Source organism: Phalangium opilio, unplaced genomic scaffold, assembly GCF_054372755.1.
Source record: "Phalangium opilio isolate 3A_F unplaced genomic scaffold, DU_Popi_V2 ptg000002l_1, whole genome shotgun sequence".
Taxonomy (NCBI): Eukaryota; Metazoa; Arthropoda; class Arachnida; order Opiliones; family Phalangiidae; genus Phalangium; species Phalangium opilio.
In genome coordinates this window covers 2,164,573-2,177,717 of record NW_028324144.1, presented here as the reverse complement: position 1 = coordinate 2,177,717, position 13,145 = coordinate 2,164,573, and the positions used below count along the sequence as shown (strand labels likewise).

General features: G+C 37.1%; 1 protein-coding gene across 5 annotated transcripts in view; it reads left to right on the top strand.

The window, feature by feature from the left end:
* The window catches only part of LOC149718227 (protein lap4-like), a 48,003-nt gene that overhangs the window by 32,980 nt on the left and 1,878 nt on the right, over positions 1-13,145 (top strand). For all 5 annotated transcript variants that reach the window (XM_089834818.1, XM_089834754.1, XM_089834762.1 and 2 more), the window contains exons 16-28: positions 56-391; positions 473-745; positions 1,108-1,866; positions 2,159-2,332; positions 3,323-3,439; positions 6,222-6,338; positions 6,442-6,798; positions 7,763-7,837; positions 7,939-8,157; positions 9,092-9,256; positions 9,880-10,585; positions 11,535-11,572; positions 13,027-13,099. In XM_089834818.1, coding sequence (XP_089690944.1) covers positions 56-391; positions 473-745; positions 1,108-1,866; positions 2,159-2,332; positions 3,323-3,439; positions 6,222-6,338; positions 6,442-6,798; positions 7,763-7,837; positions 7,939-8,157; positions 9,092-9,256; positions 9,880-10,585; positions 11,535-11,572; positions 13,027-13,099 — 3,409 coding nt within the window. The remainder of the gene's footprint in view (positions 1-55; positions 392-472; positions 746-1,107; positions 1,867-2,158; positions 2,333-3,322; positions 3,440-6,221; positions 6,339-6,441; positions 6,799-7,762; positions 7,838-7,938; positions 8,158-9,091; positions 9,257-9,879; positions 10,586-11,534; positions 11,573-13,026; positions 13,100-13,145) is intronic.

Here is a 13,145-nt window from a genome sequence, read left to right as displayed (position 1 = left end):
TTTCACCGTTTAATCTTAATTTAATAGAAGATTAAGTTTAATCTTCAACATTAAGGATATTGCCTCGGTTAATTCCCGAGCTGAAACGCCGGCGAAATTGGAGACTAAGGCTGCAACGTCTTCGACGTCTAGCGCCACTCCACCACCGCCTAAAGTGGTCCAGAAAACAATTACCGAACCTAAGAAGGTGGAAAATGTTGTCAAACACGTTGAACCAGCGCCTGTCGCGTCGACACCTGCGCCTGTTTCGACTACCAATAACAACTCGAGAGAAAAGGTGATCATTCAAGAGAATCACGTTTCAAAGACAGTGCCTCCCAACTTAACGATACCCGATGGTATCAACGCCAAGGTTGAAGCGGAAACGCCGCAGTACGAAAAAAGGCTAGAGGTAAGTGACTGTTCTGTTTTGAGGTTAAAAGGTCAATCTTTTGACAGAGTCGGACCTTTTTCTGTTTGTTTTCGGTTGTAGATTCTGTACTCTACGTTAATTAGGGACCAGAATGGTTTAGGCTTTAGTATAGCGGGTGGTCGAGATGGGACACCGTTTAAGGATGGTAGTGAGGGGGTTTACATATCTAGGATAGCCGATGGTGGGTCCGCGGATCGCGATGGGAAATTACGAGTTGGAGATCAAATTTTGTCTATTAATGGAGTCGATGTCGAAGGAGCCCGACATGATCAAGTTATATCGATGCTTACGGGTTTAGAGAGATACGTCAGGCTGGTTGTACAAAGAGAACAGGTAAGATTATACGATTTTTTATTAAATGTTCTGTTGTCGTTGCTGTTATTATACTTAAGGGTTGGTTCACAATGCGCAATTTTTTCTGAGAAAAGTGGGTTACCTTGTACAGCAGGCGTCACATTTACGTCACTCTTAAGCTATGCGCAGCAACCATTTTTTTGAAAACCTTACCGCAAGCCTTACCATAAACAAAACCCAATTGAGGCCTATTATCTGACCGTTTCTGACGTAAACAAATGATTGGGAGGGTCATCGAGAGGGGAGGGCCCCCTTTCAGCAATGTGAACGCGCCTTTATTAATCCCCCTACCAACCAACTTAAAGTTTAATGCAATGCGGTGTTATGGTCCAACCAAACAGGTCGTACCTTATGACCCGAACGCTCCAAAACTCGGCGAGAAATCACCGAAATTATTCGGATTACCGCGACCGTATAGCGGGATATACAGTTCGGGTTCGTACATGGCCAATAGGCCATCTTATTTGGGTAGCTACCGCAGGCCGGATATCACCACCCCCACGACCACGGCAGCCAGTTTGGTGACGAGTAACATTACCTATTCCACTACGGATAAACCAATGTACTCGATCTACACCAAATTGCCCGGGTTAAGGAACGAACCCTTCACCGCGGTGACACTGGCTTCGACGACGACAACGGTGACTTACAGTCAAACACCGTCCACGAACGCGGGTGCTGGTGGTGCCAATATGACCAACGGAGTAGCCAATAACACTAACGTGTCTTACTCGCATCCGACGACGTTTTCGACTTTTAAACAAGCTCCGACACCAACGTCTAGTGTTTATCATCAACCTCAGCAGCAGCAACAACAAAGTACCGCGTTGCAGACTGTCGGCAATAACGCGCTTCAGAGTAGTGGCAATGGTATTGGCGGAGGAGGTGGCGCTTTGACCCCCAATTCCTTGAGGAAAGGACCCTTAGTGACTGTTACGATTCAGCAACCGGAATCTTACGTGCCTTTAGGAGCCAATCTTCCACCCGCCCCTAAAAATTTGGGTAAGGTCACCGAGTCCCTGACGAAAAGTACCTTCACCGAAACGACCACCACGCGTGTCACCCAAAATGCCCATTCCGTAACGTCGCCATTTGAAGAGGTAAGTCGGAACCATTTTTTTTTATTTGGGGGGGGGGGGGTGCGAATTGGGTCGAAAACGATTCGGGTTTCAAATAATTGATTAATTAAAAAAATAACTTAAGTACTTAACTTCGATTAAACTAATTTAAAGCTATAAATCTACATTAATATTAAAAATTCCGTGTAGTCGCCATTTCCAAAAATTTAACCCTTTTTTTTAATGCTATTAGAGTTCTTACTGTTCGCGAATATTTAGGCCATCCCGATGTTTTTTATGACGCGTCTCTTGGATGTCATTTCTCTTTTGTTAGGACATATCCTTAATCAAAGCGGGCGGTCCTCTTGGCCTTAGTATAATCGGAGGTTCAAATCATTCGTGTCACCCCTTTGGTGGCGATGAACCGGGAATTTTTATTTCGAAGATCGTACCTGATGGAGCCGCCGCTAATACGGGAAAATTGAAAGTCGGTGATAGACTCTTAATGGTAAGTCTGCCTCAGTTATTGATTTATTTATTTATGGAAAGTGGGCGACCCCTTTTCGTCTCGGTATAGACAATATCAGGAATACATATAACTAATAGGAATAATTGTGTCCCATGTTAATTTCTATGCTTGGTTTTGTGGGCGGGGTTGAGAACTTACTATCCGTCACGCCTATTAATAATTCTGATGGCGTCTTTGATCTAACTGTTGTTTCATTGGTTGTTAGCAACGTGAGTTCTTAGGCGCGTGCGCAAAGTGCAACGCGCAGCGAGATAGATCTTTATTCTCCAGGTAAAATTCAAGGTCATACATAATGATTAGTCTAACTAGCTCTTCCCTCAAAATCCGCCTACATAGATACGTTGAGTGAAAATGGATTTCACCTACACAATGATTCCTAGTAGCTGTATGCATTCCTCGTAGGCCTAGTATACAATCTTAGAAGGGTCGAATCTTCAAATAGATAAACAGTTTTTTCTGTATTAAACTATACTCTCTCTAACACTGACTGACTGACTTCTATAGTGCATTACCGAGAAAGTCTTAGTGCATTAGGCTTAGGTTCGGTCTATTTACACGCAATGGGGGGTCAGGCCCGGCAGGGTACGGTCATTCTTATCTACCCGTCAAATCTGTAGGAGGTAGGGACTTTTTGATGTGGGCGGTAACTTTCAGAAGTAGATTAACCCAAAGTTTACCCTGCGGGGTTGCCACGGGTCAAGGAAAACCTAGAATTCTAGAAGGCCAGTAGGCCCCTTCTAAATAAGAATTTTATAGAAAAAAATTACCGATTTTAGGCTTAGAGTCCCATAGAAAAAGCATTGTTTTTAAGAAAAAAATAATAAATAAATAAATATTGGCCGAAATGGGAATAAAAAGAAGTCAGTTAAAAGTACGACTTCTGACTCAAAACAGTCAGGAAATCAGTCCCTGAAATCAGGTATTAGATCTAGGAAACGTCGTCACCTTTTCTCTTCCCCCAAATATCAGGTAAACGGGGAGGACATCAGTAAAGCGACTCATCAGGACGCGGTTTTGTCATTATTGGCGCCAACGTATGAGATGACGTTACGGATTAGGCACGACCCTCTGCCAAAAGGTTGGCAGGTAGGAAATCAATCTTCAATCTCGCTTGACGATGATAAGCTAGTTATTCTTTGACACCTTTTACTTAAATTGCTGCTGCAAAAAAAGCAAAGAGCAAAAAACCACACCCCCGTCTCCTCCCACTTCCTCTTCCTTTTCCGTGTCCTTCACTTCCTCTTATTTCGTTTCATTGGCCTATCTTTTACTATACTTTCATACAATTGGTCTGTTATTTTAAATCAGTTTTTTTTTAATCAATCAACGCGTAATTTCATAATTCGTTAAAAATCAACGAACGAAAAGCGAATTTAATTAATTTTTTTTTTCCTTTCGTAATCGCTTTGTTTTAGTTGCTTTTTTAATTAAAATAAATAAGTAATCAAGTACATACATACATACATACCCTCATCAACTTCTTTTTTAATTGATTATTTAATTAATTAAGCCTTTTAATTGAGGTTTAATTAATTAAAGAAAATTGAATTAATATTTTTATTTTAATTTTTTTTTTTAAAAAAATAATGCAGTGCCAAAAATGTGATTTTGCACTTTTCGTTAAAATTTAAAATTTAGTTTTCACTCACGCTTTTGCACACAATTTTTGGAGTAATTTTTATTTTAGTCCGGATCTATTTTAGCAATTGCAATTGCAAAATAATGACTTAATTAGACGCTAAAATATTTTTAATTTTAAGTTTAATTATTAGTCCATTTTTTTTTAAATTTAATTAATTAATTAATTAATAAGGTTGGTTTTTCGTAATTGGCTAAAATAATTTATAGCCGATTTTCATCTATATAGATGTTGTTTATAGAACAAATTTCAAAAAACGGATAGAGAGTTTAAGCAAAGTTATTTCTTGTTAATTTATTTCTGATGTCAGGGACTTAGGAGTGACTTTACCTGATGTTCGGCTCTTACGAATGGCTGTACCTGATGTCGGGACATTTTTCTTTACTTTTGAGAAGTTACGGCATAATTAACAAATCATTACTGAAATAATTAGCTTAAACTCTCTATTCCGAATCCCTTTTTATATAGAATTAACGGCAATATGTAAAAATAGGTAATGCGGGGATTTTTAAATAGATTTTTAAACAATTTCAAAAAATATTATTTTTGGTTTTTCTGAAATAATAATGAGGTATAAAAATAAACATCTCCTTTTTTTTTTCTTTTTTTCATAATTATTTTAATATTTAATCAAGACTTGGTTGATTAATTTTTATTTTAAGTATTAATTAGATCTGCTATTTTTCTCTTCTCATTTTTTTCTTCTTTTAATTAATTATTGAGGGATGAATTTCGACAGAGAAAGATTTATTAAAGATTGTTTGTTTTAAAGCAATTTTTTTTATTTATTTTTAATTTAATTTAATTTGATTTGATTTCCGCGCCTAAGCCTAAATCTAATTATTATTATTATTATTTTCAATTTAATTAAGTTAATTAATTATTAATTACGGCTGACGCTTTACGGCTTTAATTATTATTTTAATTTTTTTTAATTATTATTCTCGAATCGAAATGAGGAAATTATAAATAAGAAAAATATGTAAAAAAAAATAAATAAAATAATGTTAAGCTCAAAAAAAAAAACCTAAAAAATAAAAAATAAATAAAATCAATTAAGAAATAATTCGTGCTATAGCTGGAACAGGGACAATTAAAAAAGATCTGTATTTTGTTTTTAATAACAAAATAAACATTTTTATACTCAATTTATTTTTAATTTAGGGGTAAATTAAAAAAATACCATCATATTTTTTATTTATTTATTTATTTATTTTGTATATTTAGTAATCTTGTAAAACTAATATTTACAAAAAAACAACATGGTATGTGTAGAAAAAAATAATATAAATATTTATTAGGTGTTGCCCTTTTTTGTCGTGTGTGCAAATTTTAAATAATTGCGTATTTTTGCCGTTTTTTTTTTAATTTATTTTCGTTTGTTTTTCGACAACTTTTTTTCTATCGCTCTGTTTTTTTTCTTCCATTTCTTTACGCTCTCATTTCTTGGGCAGAATTATACATTTCAGCCTGTCTGCCTACTTGTAAGTACTTTGTAATTAGGAGATGTACTTGTTTTTCCTCTCACCCCAAGGATGAAGTTGGGAGCGTGCGAAATCCGAGAGAAATAGGCGCGCTAACTGTGGAACGGTTTAGGGTCGGTGGGACGCTAGAAATGGTGTTAGAATACTCGGGAAAAATGGCGGACATGCACGTAGACCTGACGCCATTTTTTCCGAGTATTCCTCCCCCATTTCTAACTTCCCACCGTGCCGAAGCCGTTCCACAGTTAGAGCGCCGGGGGAGGAATACTCGGAAAAATGGCGGGCGAAGTAGATTGGCCGCCATTTTTCCGAGTATTCCTCCCCCATTTCTAGCATCCCACCGTCCCTAAGTCGTTCCACAGTTAGCGCGCCTTTTTCTCTCGGATTTCGCATCATCCCCCAAATAATCCTTGTTTCCCCCCACCCTTCGTTTCCCCCAATCCTTTTGGCATCCTTTCATATATTAATTAAATTAATTAATTAAGTTTTACCGAGTACTGAAATTAAAATTTGCCGTCATAATTTTAATTATCCTAATTGCTTTTCATAATTAGTAGCATGGTAGTATCTATCTTTTAATTAAGTTTCTGGCATGGGTTTTTTAAGTTGATCAAAGTTTTACCAAACCTTTTAGAGATGCTATGATTGTTTAAGCATGATTCAAAGTATTTCCGTGATTAATACAACGGAAATGCGTGATTATTATTTAAACTAGTTCCTGATTGGTTAATATTTTCCCACGCAGGAATTTGTGATTTATAAACAACCGAATGAGAAATTGGGGATGAATATTAAAGGGGGTGCGAGAGGACATCCTGGGAATCCGTTAAATAAAGATGACGAAGGTGTTTTTATATCCAGGGTACGCCTACTTTTTTATTTTTACGTCTAATTATTACGTGACTGGAATAATAATATTATTTAACTTTTGTTAAATAATATTAATTTATTCATTCATAATTTAGATTAATCCAGATGGAGCCGTTGCCCGAGATGGACGTTTGAGGACAGGGATGCGGATTGTGGAAGTTAATGGAATATCGCTGCTGGGTTCCTCTCATCAGGAAGCCGTTAACGCTCTACGCAATTCCGGGGATAAAATAAGTCTTTTGGTTTGTGACGGTTACGATCCCGCCGATGTCGATACACTCATTAGCAATATCGAAAGTCCCAATGGAGAATTGGGTGGGAAGAATTATCCATCAACCGCTATTTCATCTTCATCTTTGGATCGGGAGGATGATTCGACAGCCGCTGTTAGGTTGGAGCAAGAGGTCTTGAAAGAAACCGCTGAATGGGAAAAAGAAGACTACGAGAAACTGGTGATTAATTTGATTAATTTTATTAATTATTCGTGATATTTAAAAATAGGTCAAATAGTCAGGGGTGATATTTAAAATAGGTCAAAATGTCGGGGTAGATTTTGAAATAAGTTAAAAAAGTTGGGGGAATTTTATAAATGGGCGAAAACGTCGGGGGAATTTTATAAATAGGCGAATACATCGGGGGAATTTTATAAATAGGCGAATACATCGGGGGAATTTTATAAATGGGCGAAAACGTCGGGGGAATTTTATAAATGGGCGAAAACGTCGGGGGAATTTTATAAATGGGCGAAAACGTCGGGGGAATTTTATAAATGGGCGAAAACGTTGTGGGAATTGTAAAATGGGTCGAAACGTCGGGGGAATTATAAAAAAGGGGTCGAAACGTCGGGGGAATTATAAAAAATGGGTCGAAACGTCGGGGGAATTTTAAAAAAGGGGTCGAAACGTCGGGGGAATTATAAAAAAGGAATCGAAACGTCGGGGGAATTATAAAAAAGGAATCGAAACGTCGGGGGAATTATAAAAAAGGAATCGAAACGTCGGGGGAATTTTTAAAATGGGTCAAAATGTCGGGGTAGATTTTAAAATAGGTTAAAAAAAGTTGGGGGAATTTTATAAATAAGCGAAAATGTCGGGGGAATTTTATAAATAGGCGAAAACGTCGGGGGAATTTTATAAATAGGCCAAAACGTCGGGGGAATTTTATAAATAGGCCAAAACGTCGGGGGAATTGTAAAATGGGTCGAAACGTCGGGGGAATTATAAAAAAGGGGTCGAAACGCCGGGGGAATTATAAAAATGGGTCGAAACGTCGGGGGAATTATAAAAAAGGGTCAAAACGTCGGGGGAAATTTAATAATTTTGGGAAGTCATAGAAAATAGTCTGGGGAAACCTGAAAATCAGTGAATTTCATCTGAACTCGCGCGCTAAGTTCCCGATTTTAACTTTCTCCATCAGGAGAAGCACAGAAAAGAAAGGGAAGCTCAAGATCATTCACCAACAGATGGAACCGTTGCTAAAGTCACTACTGATGTAAGCCAGATTTGATCCATTTATATAAGCCCAAAATTTCACATTCCAAGCGCTACTTAACAAATAAGTACCGTGTTTTATTTAAATTCTTCGCTGAGCAGAGCGTCTCCGGAGCCATGGTTCCTCACGGTCGTAAATCAGTTGATCAAAAAGTCTTAGAAGTTGTCCGTGCCGCTGAACAGTTGGTGAAACCAGTCTTACAGTCCGCCAACGCTTTATCAACGGATGATTTAAGCTCGGGAGAATCAGGTTCAATCAGAGAACAAAAAACGACAACCATAATCATGACGAAACATATTGTCGAACCTCAGACCAGCACGGTAAGCCAAAAACTTTGAAAATTTAATCAGGGATAGATTTAATTTTAGAAGTAGGAATGGAGAACGGTTAGTATTTAGTTCAGTATAGAGCCCCTCCCTCCAACACGTAACGAAAAGTTTAAATTATCTTATTGGCTGCTCACTTAAACTACGTTTTGATGACGTTGCTGATGCGGGGACGGCGAATAATGCGTAATTCCTTTTTACCTCTGTCGCTATGACCCTCCCGCCTCTTCTTTCATACCCCCCCCCGTCCCGTCCCGTGGAAGGGGGTCCGTCCGGGATTTTGACGTGCGCCCAGATATTACTCTGTTCCAATTCCTACTTCTAAAATTAAATCTATCCCTGATAGAATTAAATATTTTTTAGGAGCTTTTAATATTTGGGTTGGTTTTAATTTTAATTAAGCTTCGTTTAATTCTTCGTTAGGAGATTAATTATATTTTATATTTAATTGTTAGTTTATTGTAAGCTGTTTATTGTTTTTCTTCTATTCCAGTCCTAACGTACCAAAACCTTTAAAATCCTTTTCATATTTCTTCCATTTTAATTAAAAGTTTTTAAGTCTTTTATTATTAGTTGCGCTTTGTTTTAATTTCCGTAGTTTAGTTTTAATTTAATTTATTAGTTAAGTAGAATAGTTTAATTAATTAGTTGGGAATGTAAAGGGTATGTTAACTCTAATCTATTTAAATTAATTTATTTAGTTAAAATGAATTAACTGTCTTAGAGTAGAAATTAGAAACTGTGCACGCGTTCCAATTTGAATTGAATTAACTAATTTATTATTTTTAATTATTCTTTTTTTTTCTTATTTTTTTGTTGCATTTTCTATCTCCTCTCTCTTTTTCTTTGCACTATTATTTGTTTTCGGCCATTGTTTCCCGTTTTATCCTTTACGTTTGTAACTTGTAAAAAAAACGTACGTACGTAGCCTGTTGGCTCAAGACGTTTAGGAGGTTACGCTCCTTCAAATGATATTTCGCCGTTCCCAAACACGGGAGATACGGAATTGGATTTGAGTAGCGATTCCTTACTGGATCCTATAGGTTCATCAAGGCTACCCGCCGCCAAGCCTCCGATACCGAAATCCAGAAATGTAAGAGAATTTATCCCTAAAATTCTTCAAAAACCTTTTATTTTCTTGAATTTTGAAATTTCTCCTCAAAACTCTTAAAAATTTTGAAATTTCCTTGAAAAACTCTTCAAAATTTTGAAATTTCCCTGAAAAACTCTTCAAAATTTTGAAATTTCCCTGAAAAACTCTTCAAAATTTTGAAATTTCCCTGAAAAACTCTTCAAAATTTTGAAATTTCCCTGAAAAACTCTTCAAAATATTGAAATTTCCCCGAAAAACTCTTCAAAATTTTGAAATTTCCCCGAAAAACTCTTCAAAATTTTGAAATTTCCCCGAAAAACTCTTCAAAATTTTGAAATTTCCCCGAAAAACTCTTCAAAATATTGAAATTTCCCCGAAAAACTCTTCAAAATTTTGAAATTTTCCCGAAAAACTCTTCAAAATTTTGAAATTTTCCCGAAAAACTCTTCAAAATTTTGAAATTTTCCCGAAAAACTCTTCAAAATTTCCCCGAAAAACTCTTCAAAATTTTGAAAATTCCCCGAACAACTCTTCAAAGTTTTGAAAATTCCCCGAAAAAACTCTTCAAAATTTTGAAATCTCCCTGAAAATTTCTTCAAAATCCATTATTTTCTTAAAACCAGCGCGCAGTTGACGATCTAGAAACATCGCAACCGGAACGTTTGACATTTAGTGAGAAGAAGAAACGTTTCGAACAAGCCATGCAAACGTCTTCCTTACCAGTTGCCAATAGCGACTTCCGTAGATTCAGTTACCTTTCCGAAGACGAACTCGAAAAGATGAAGGAAGAGGAACAGAAAAAGATGGCCAGTATGACGCAAGAAGAACTCCAATACTTTAAATCCATCGAGGAAGACTTTGAAGACGATGGGGATGACGTAAAAGCCCTTGGATCCTTGAGAGAAGTCGATGGCCGCGTCATTCGGAACGAAAGTAGCAGTTCCACCTCCTCCTCCTCCGCTGTTAGACCAAATAGCTTGGGATTGAACAACAGCGGAATCCCTGTCCCAGTTCCGGCGGTGGTAAGAACGGCCAAGGCGGAACGAAGGTTGCAGGAGAAGATCAAAAGGGAGAACAATAATACCACCTTGGAAGATGACGAGTTTAACAACGATGACGCGTCTTATTCGCACTTAACCGCCGCGCAAGTACGAGCCATTAAAGCGGAGAAACGGGCGGCGTGGAGACAAGCCAGATTAAAATCCTTGGAGGAGGACGCCATGAAAGCTCAGATTGTCATCACCAAGGAGCAAGAGATGAAGGAAGCCATGGAGAGGAAACCAGTCGCTCAAAGGCTGTCTACTATCGACATTGATATCGATATTGATGGTAAGTTTGGAAATGGTTTCTTGTTTGCATCCAAATACAGTAAGAGTGGGCACTACCCCATTGGAATACATACAGCTACTGGGAATCATTGTGTAGAAGTTTTCTCAACGTATCTAGGCAACGTTTTTGTGGGAAGAGATAGCTAGACTAATCATAATGTATGATGAGTTTTACCTCAGGAGGATTTTGGGGGAAGAGCTAGACTAATCATAATGTATGACGAATTTTACCTCGCGAATTATCTATCTCGTTGCGCGTTGAAACCTTGCTCGCGCCTAGGAACCTATGAAATCACAAAAAGAATTATGAGTAGGCGTGACGGTTACTAAGTTCTCAAATCCGGCCCACAAAACCCGCGTAGAAATTAACATGGAGTACTTGAGGGCGCAATAATTCCTAGTAGCTGTATGCATCCCTGGTCTCAATTATAGTTTTTGTCGAGTTAAAGATTTTATCAGTAGTGGCGGTAGGGGTGGATTTGAAAGCATCAGGGGGTTGGTTGGTCAGTTCTCAGGGGGAAAAGGGTAAATATCTTCAAAGATCTCTTGCTGTTTCGGGAACGCCTTATTTTAGGGTACTTAGTGGGGGGTCAAAGCAGCTGAATGGTGTTTTACTGTTTTGACAGCTTCTAGGAAGGAAAAATTCGTTTGGTTTGGGGGTTATGGTGGTGAAATACTTAAATTGTGTACTTGGTTAGGGGACATATAGCCCTACCTGTCCGTTTGAAGTATTGCACCCAATTGTTGCTATTTTAAAAGTAAAGGGAAAGTGTAATGACTTCAAAATGTTAAAATGTTTTTCTTTTTAATATTATATTCAATAATTAAATTAAGTTCAAATGTCAGGTTTCAAAGCATATTATTCCTACAAAATAATTTTCAAAATAAAGAGAATTAATTAGTAATTAGTAGTAATTAACTTACAGCTAATTGTTATTTGTTATTTCCAGAAGTAGAAACGGAAAATCACATCAAAAATGGCGAAAGGGTAAGCAGAAACATTTACAATATATTTATTATTTTATCTAACATCGTAATTTTAGTAATATTCCTTCAGTAAATATTTATTAGACTTCCCGTATATCACTTAATTTAGTTTAATTATTTGGGGGTTTTTCATTCTAATTAACGTATTAATTAATAACAAATTGTGTTGAAATGATGGCGTATTAATTGAAGGAGAATACGGGTCTGGTTGTACTAAAGCCTTCTTCGGAAGATTTTCCCCACCTGATCATGAAAGTTCAAGATGGGGAAACGCGAATAGTTGAACGAGAATTTGTTGTCGACGAAAAAATTCTTAAATGCAAGACCGAACTTTATTTCGATGAAGAAACGGGTTTACCTAAACTACGAACTGTAGAATACGTTGAAAAAGTGGTCGAAAAAGAGGTACTTAAACCCCTCTACAGATAAAACCCAAAAAAATACCAAAAAACACTTAAGTACTAAATGTTGCATTTTATCGGCGTCTGCGAATACAAAAATGTTTAAAACCTTTTGTTTTTAATCCACCGCACCATTTTTCAGTCGTTTCTCGTCTCCTCCTGGGCATGAAGCGTGATTTATTTCATTTAATTTTTAAGAGTGTTTTTAGGCTTTTTTCCGCAAATTATTATTTAGTATAACTTAAAATATATTATTTTATTAAAAGTTTTTAATTTTCACTTAGCTGGTAGGCATGTCAACAGTATTATTTGTAGTTGCACCCTTTTTACTAAACCAAAAGTCGTTCGATGGTTTGAAAAGTGGTCTCTTGTCTAGCTCGCTCTATACCGACTAGATCCACGTACGTTTTTCGGTCAATAGAGCTATCTCAGAAGTCTTAGTGTGACGTCACCCCCATGCTATTTGCCCATAGAACGAAAGTGGTACTAAAAATGGCTTCCCATTGCCAAAGCTAAGCCCGTGACGTTTTATCTAGACACTGACGTCATAACTGAGATAGTAGAACGAAAGTGGTACCAAACATGGCCGCCCAGTGCCCGTGACGTTTTACCTAGGCACTGACGTCATAACTGCGATAGCTCTATTTCTTTAACTATGCATTGTAACATGACGTTACTTTGCAGCCAAAAGAAAACCAAACGAAGATATGTAATCATCGAACGACAATTAGAAAACGTTTTATCCATAGCATTGAATTATTATTTTAAAAAACAACACCAAATTGATTTGGTAGTTCATAGTTTTCCAGCTTTGTTTGGGCTTATAGTTTAGATTAATCCACTTTATTCACGATGCATGCGCCAAGGCTTATCGAGTAATTTTTAACTGACTGAAGTGATACTCCGAAGCAGACGACGCAACTTTTGGACCCAGATTTATCAGTTAAAATCGCTCGGTAAGCCTTGGCACAAGCATCGGGAATAAGGCAGATTAGCCCCGTTAGTATTTGTAAAAACGCAAAATTAAATTAATTCGATGTTTAACATAATTTAGGTTGAAACGACAACGGAGAAAATAATATCACTTCAATTGTCAGGACAAGGTGACGAAATATCGTCCGAAAATGGTGAGTAGAAAATTTAATTGCCTGAAACACACATCCGGACCAAACG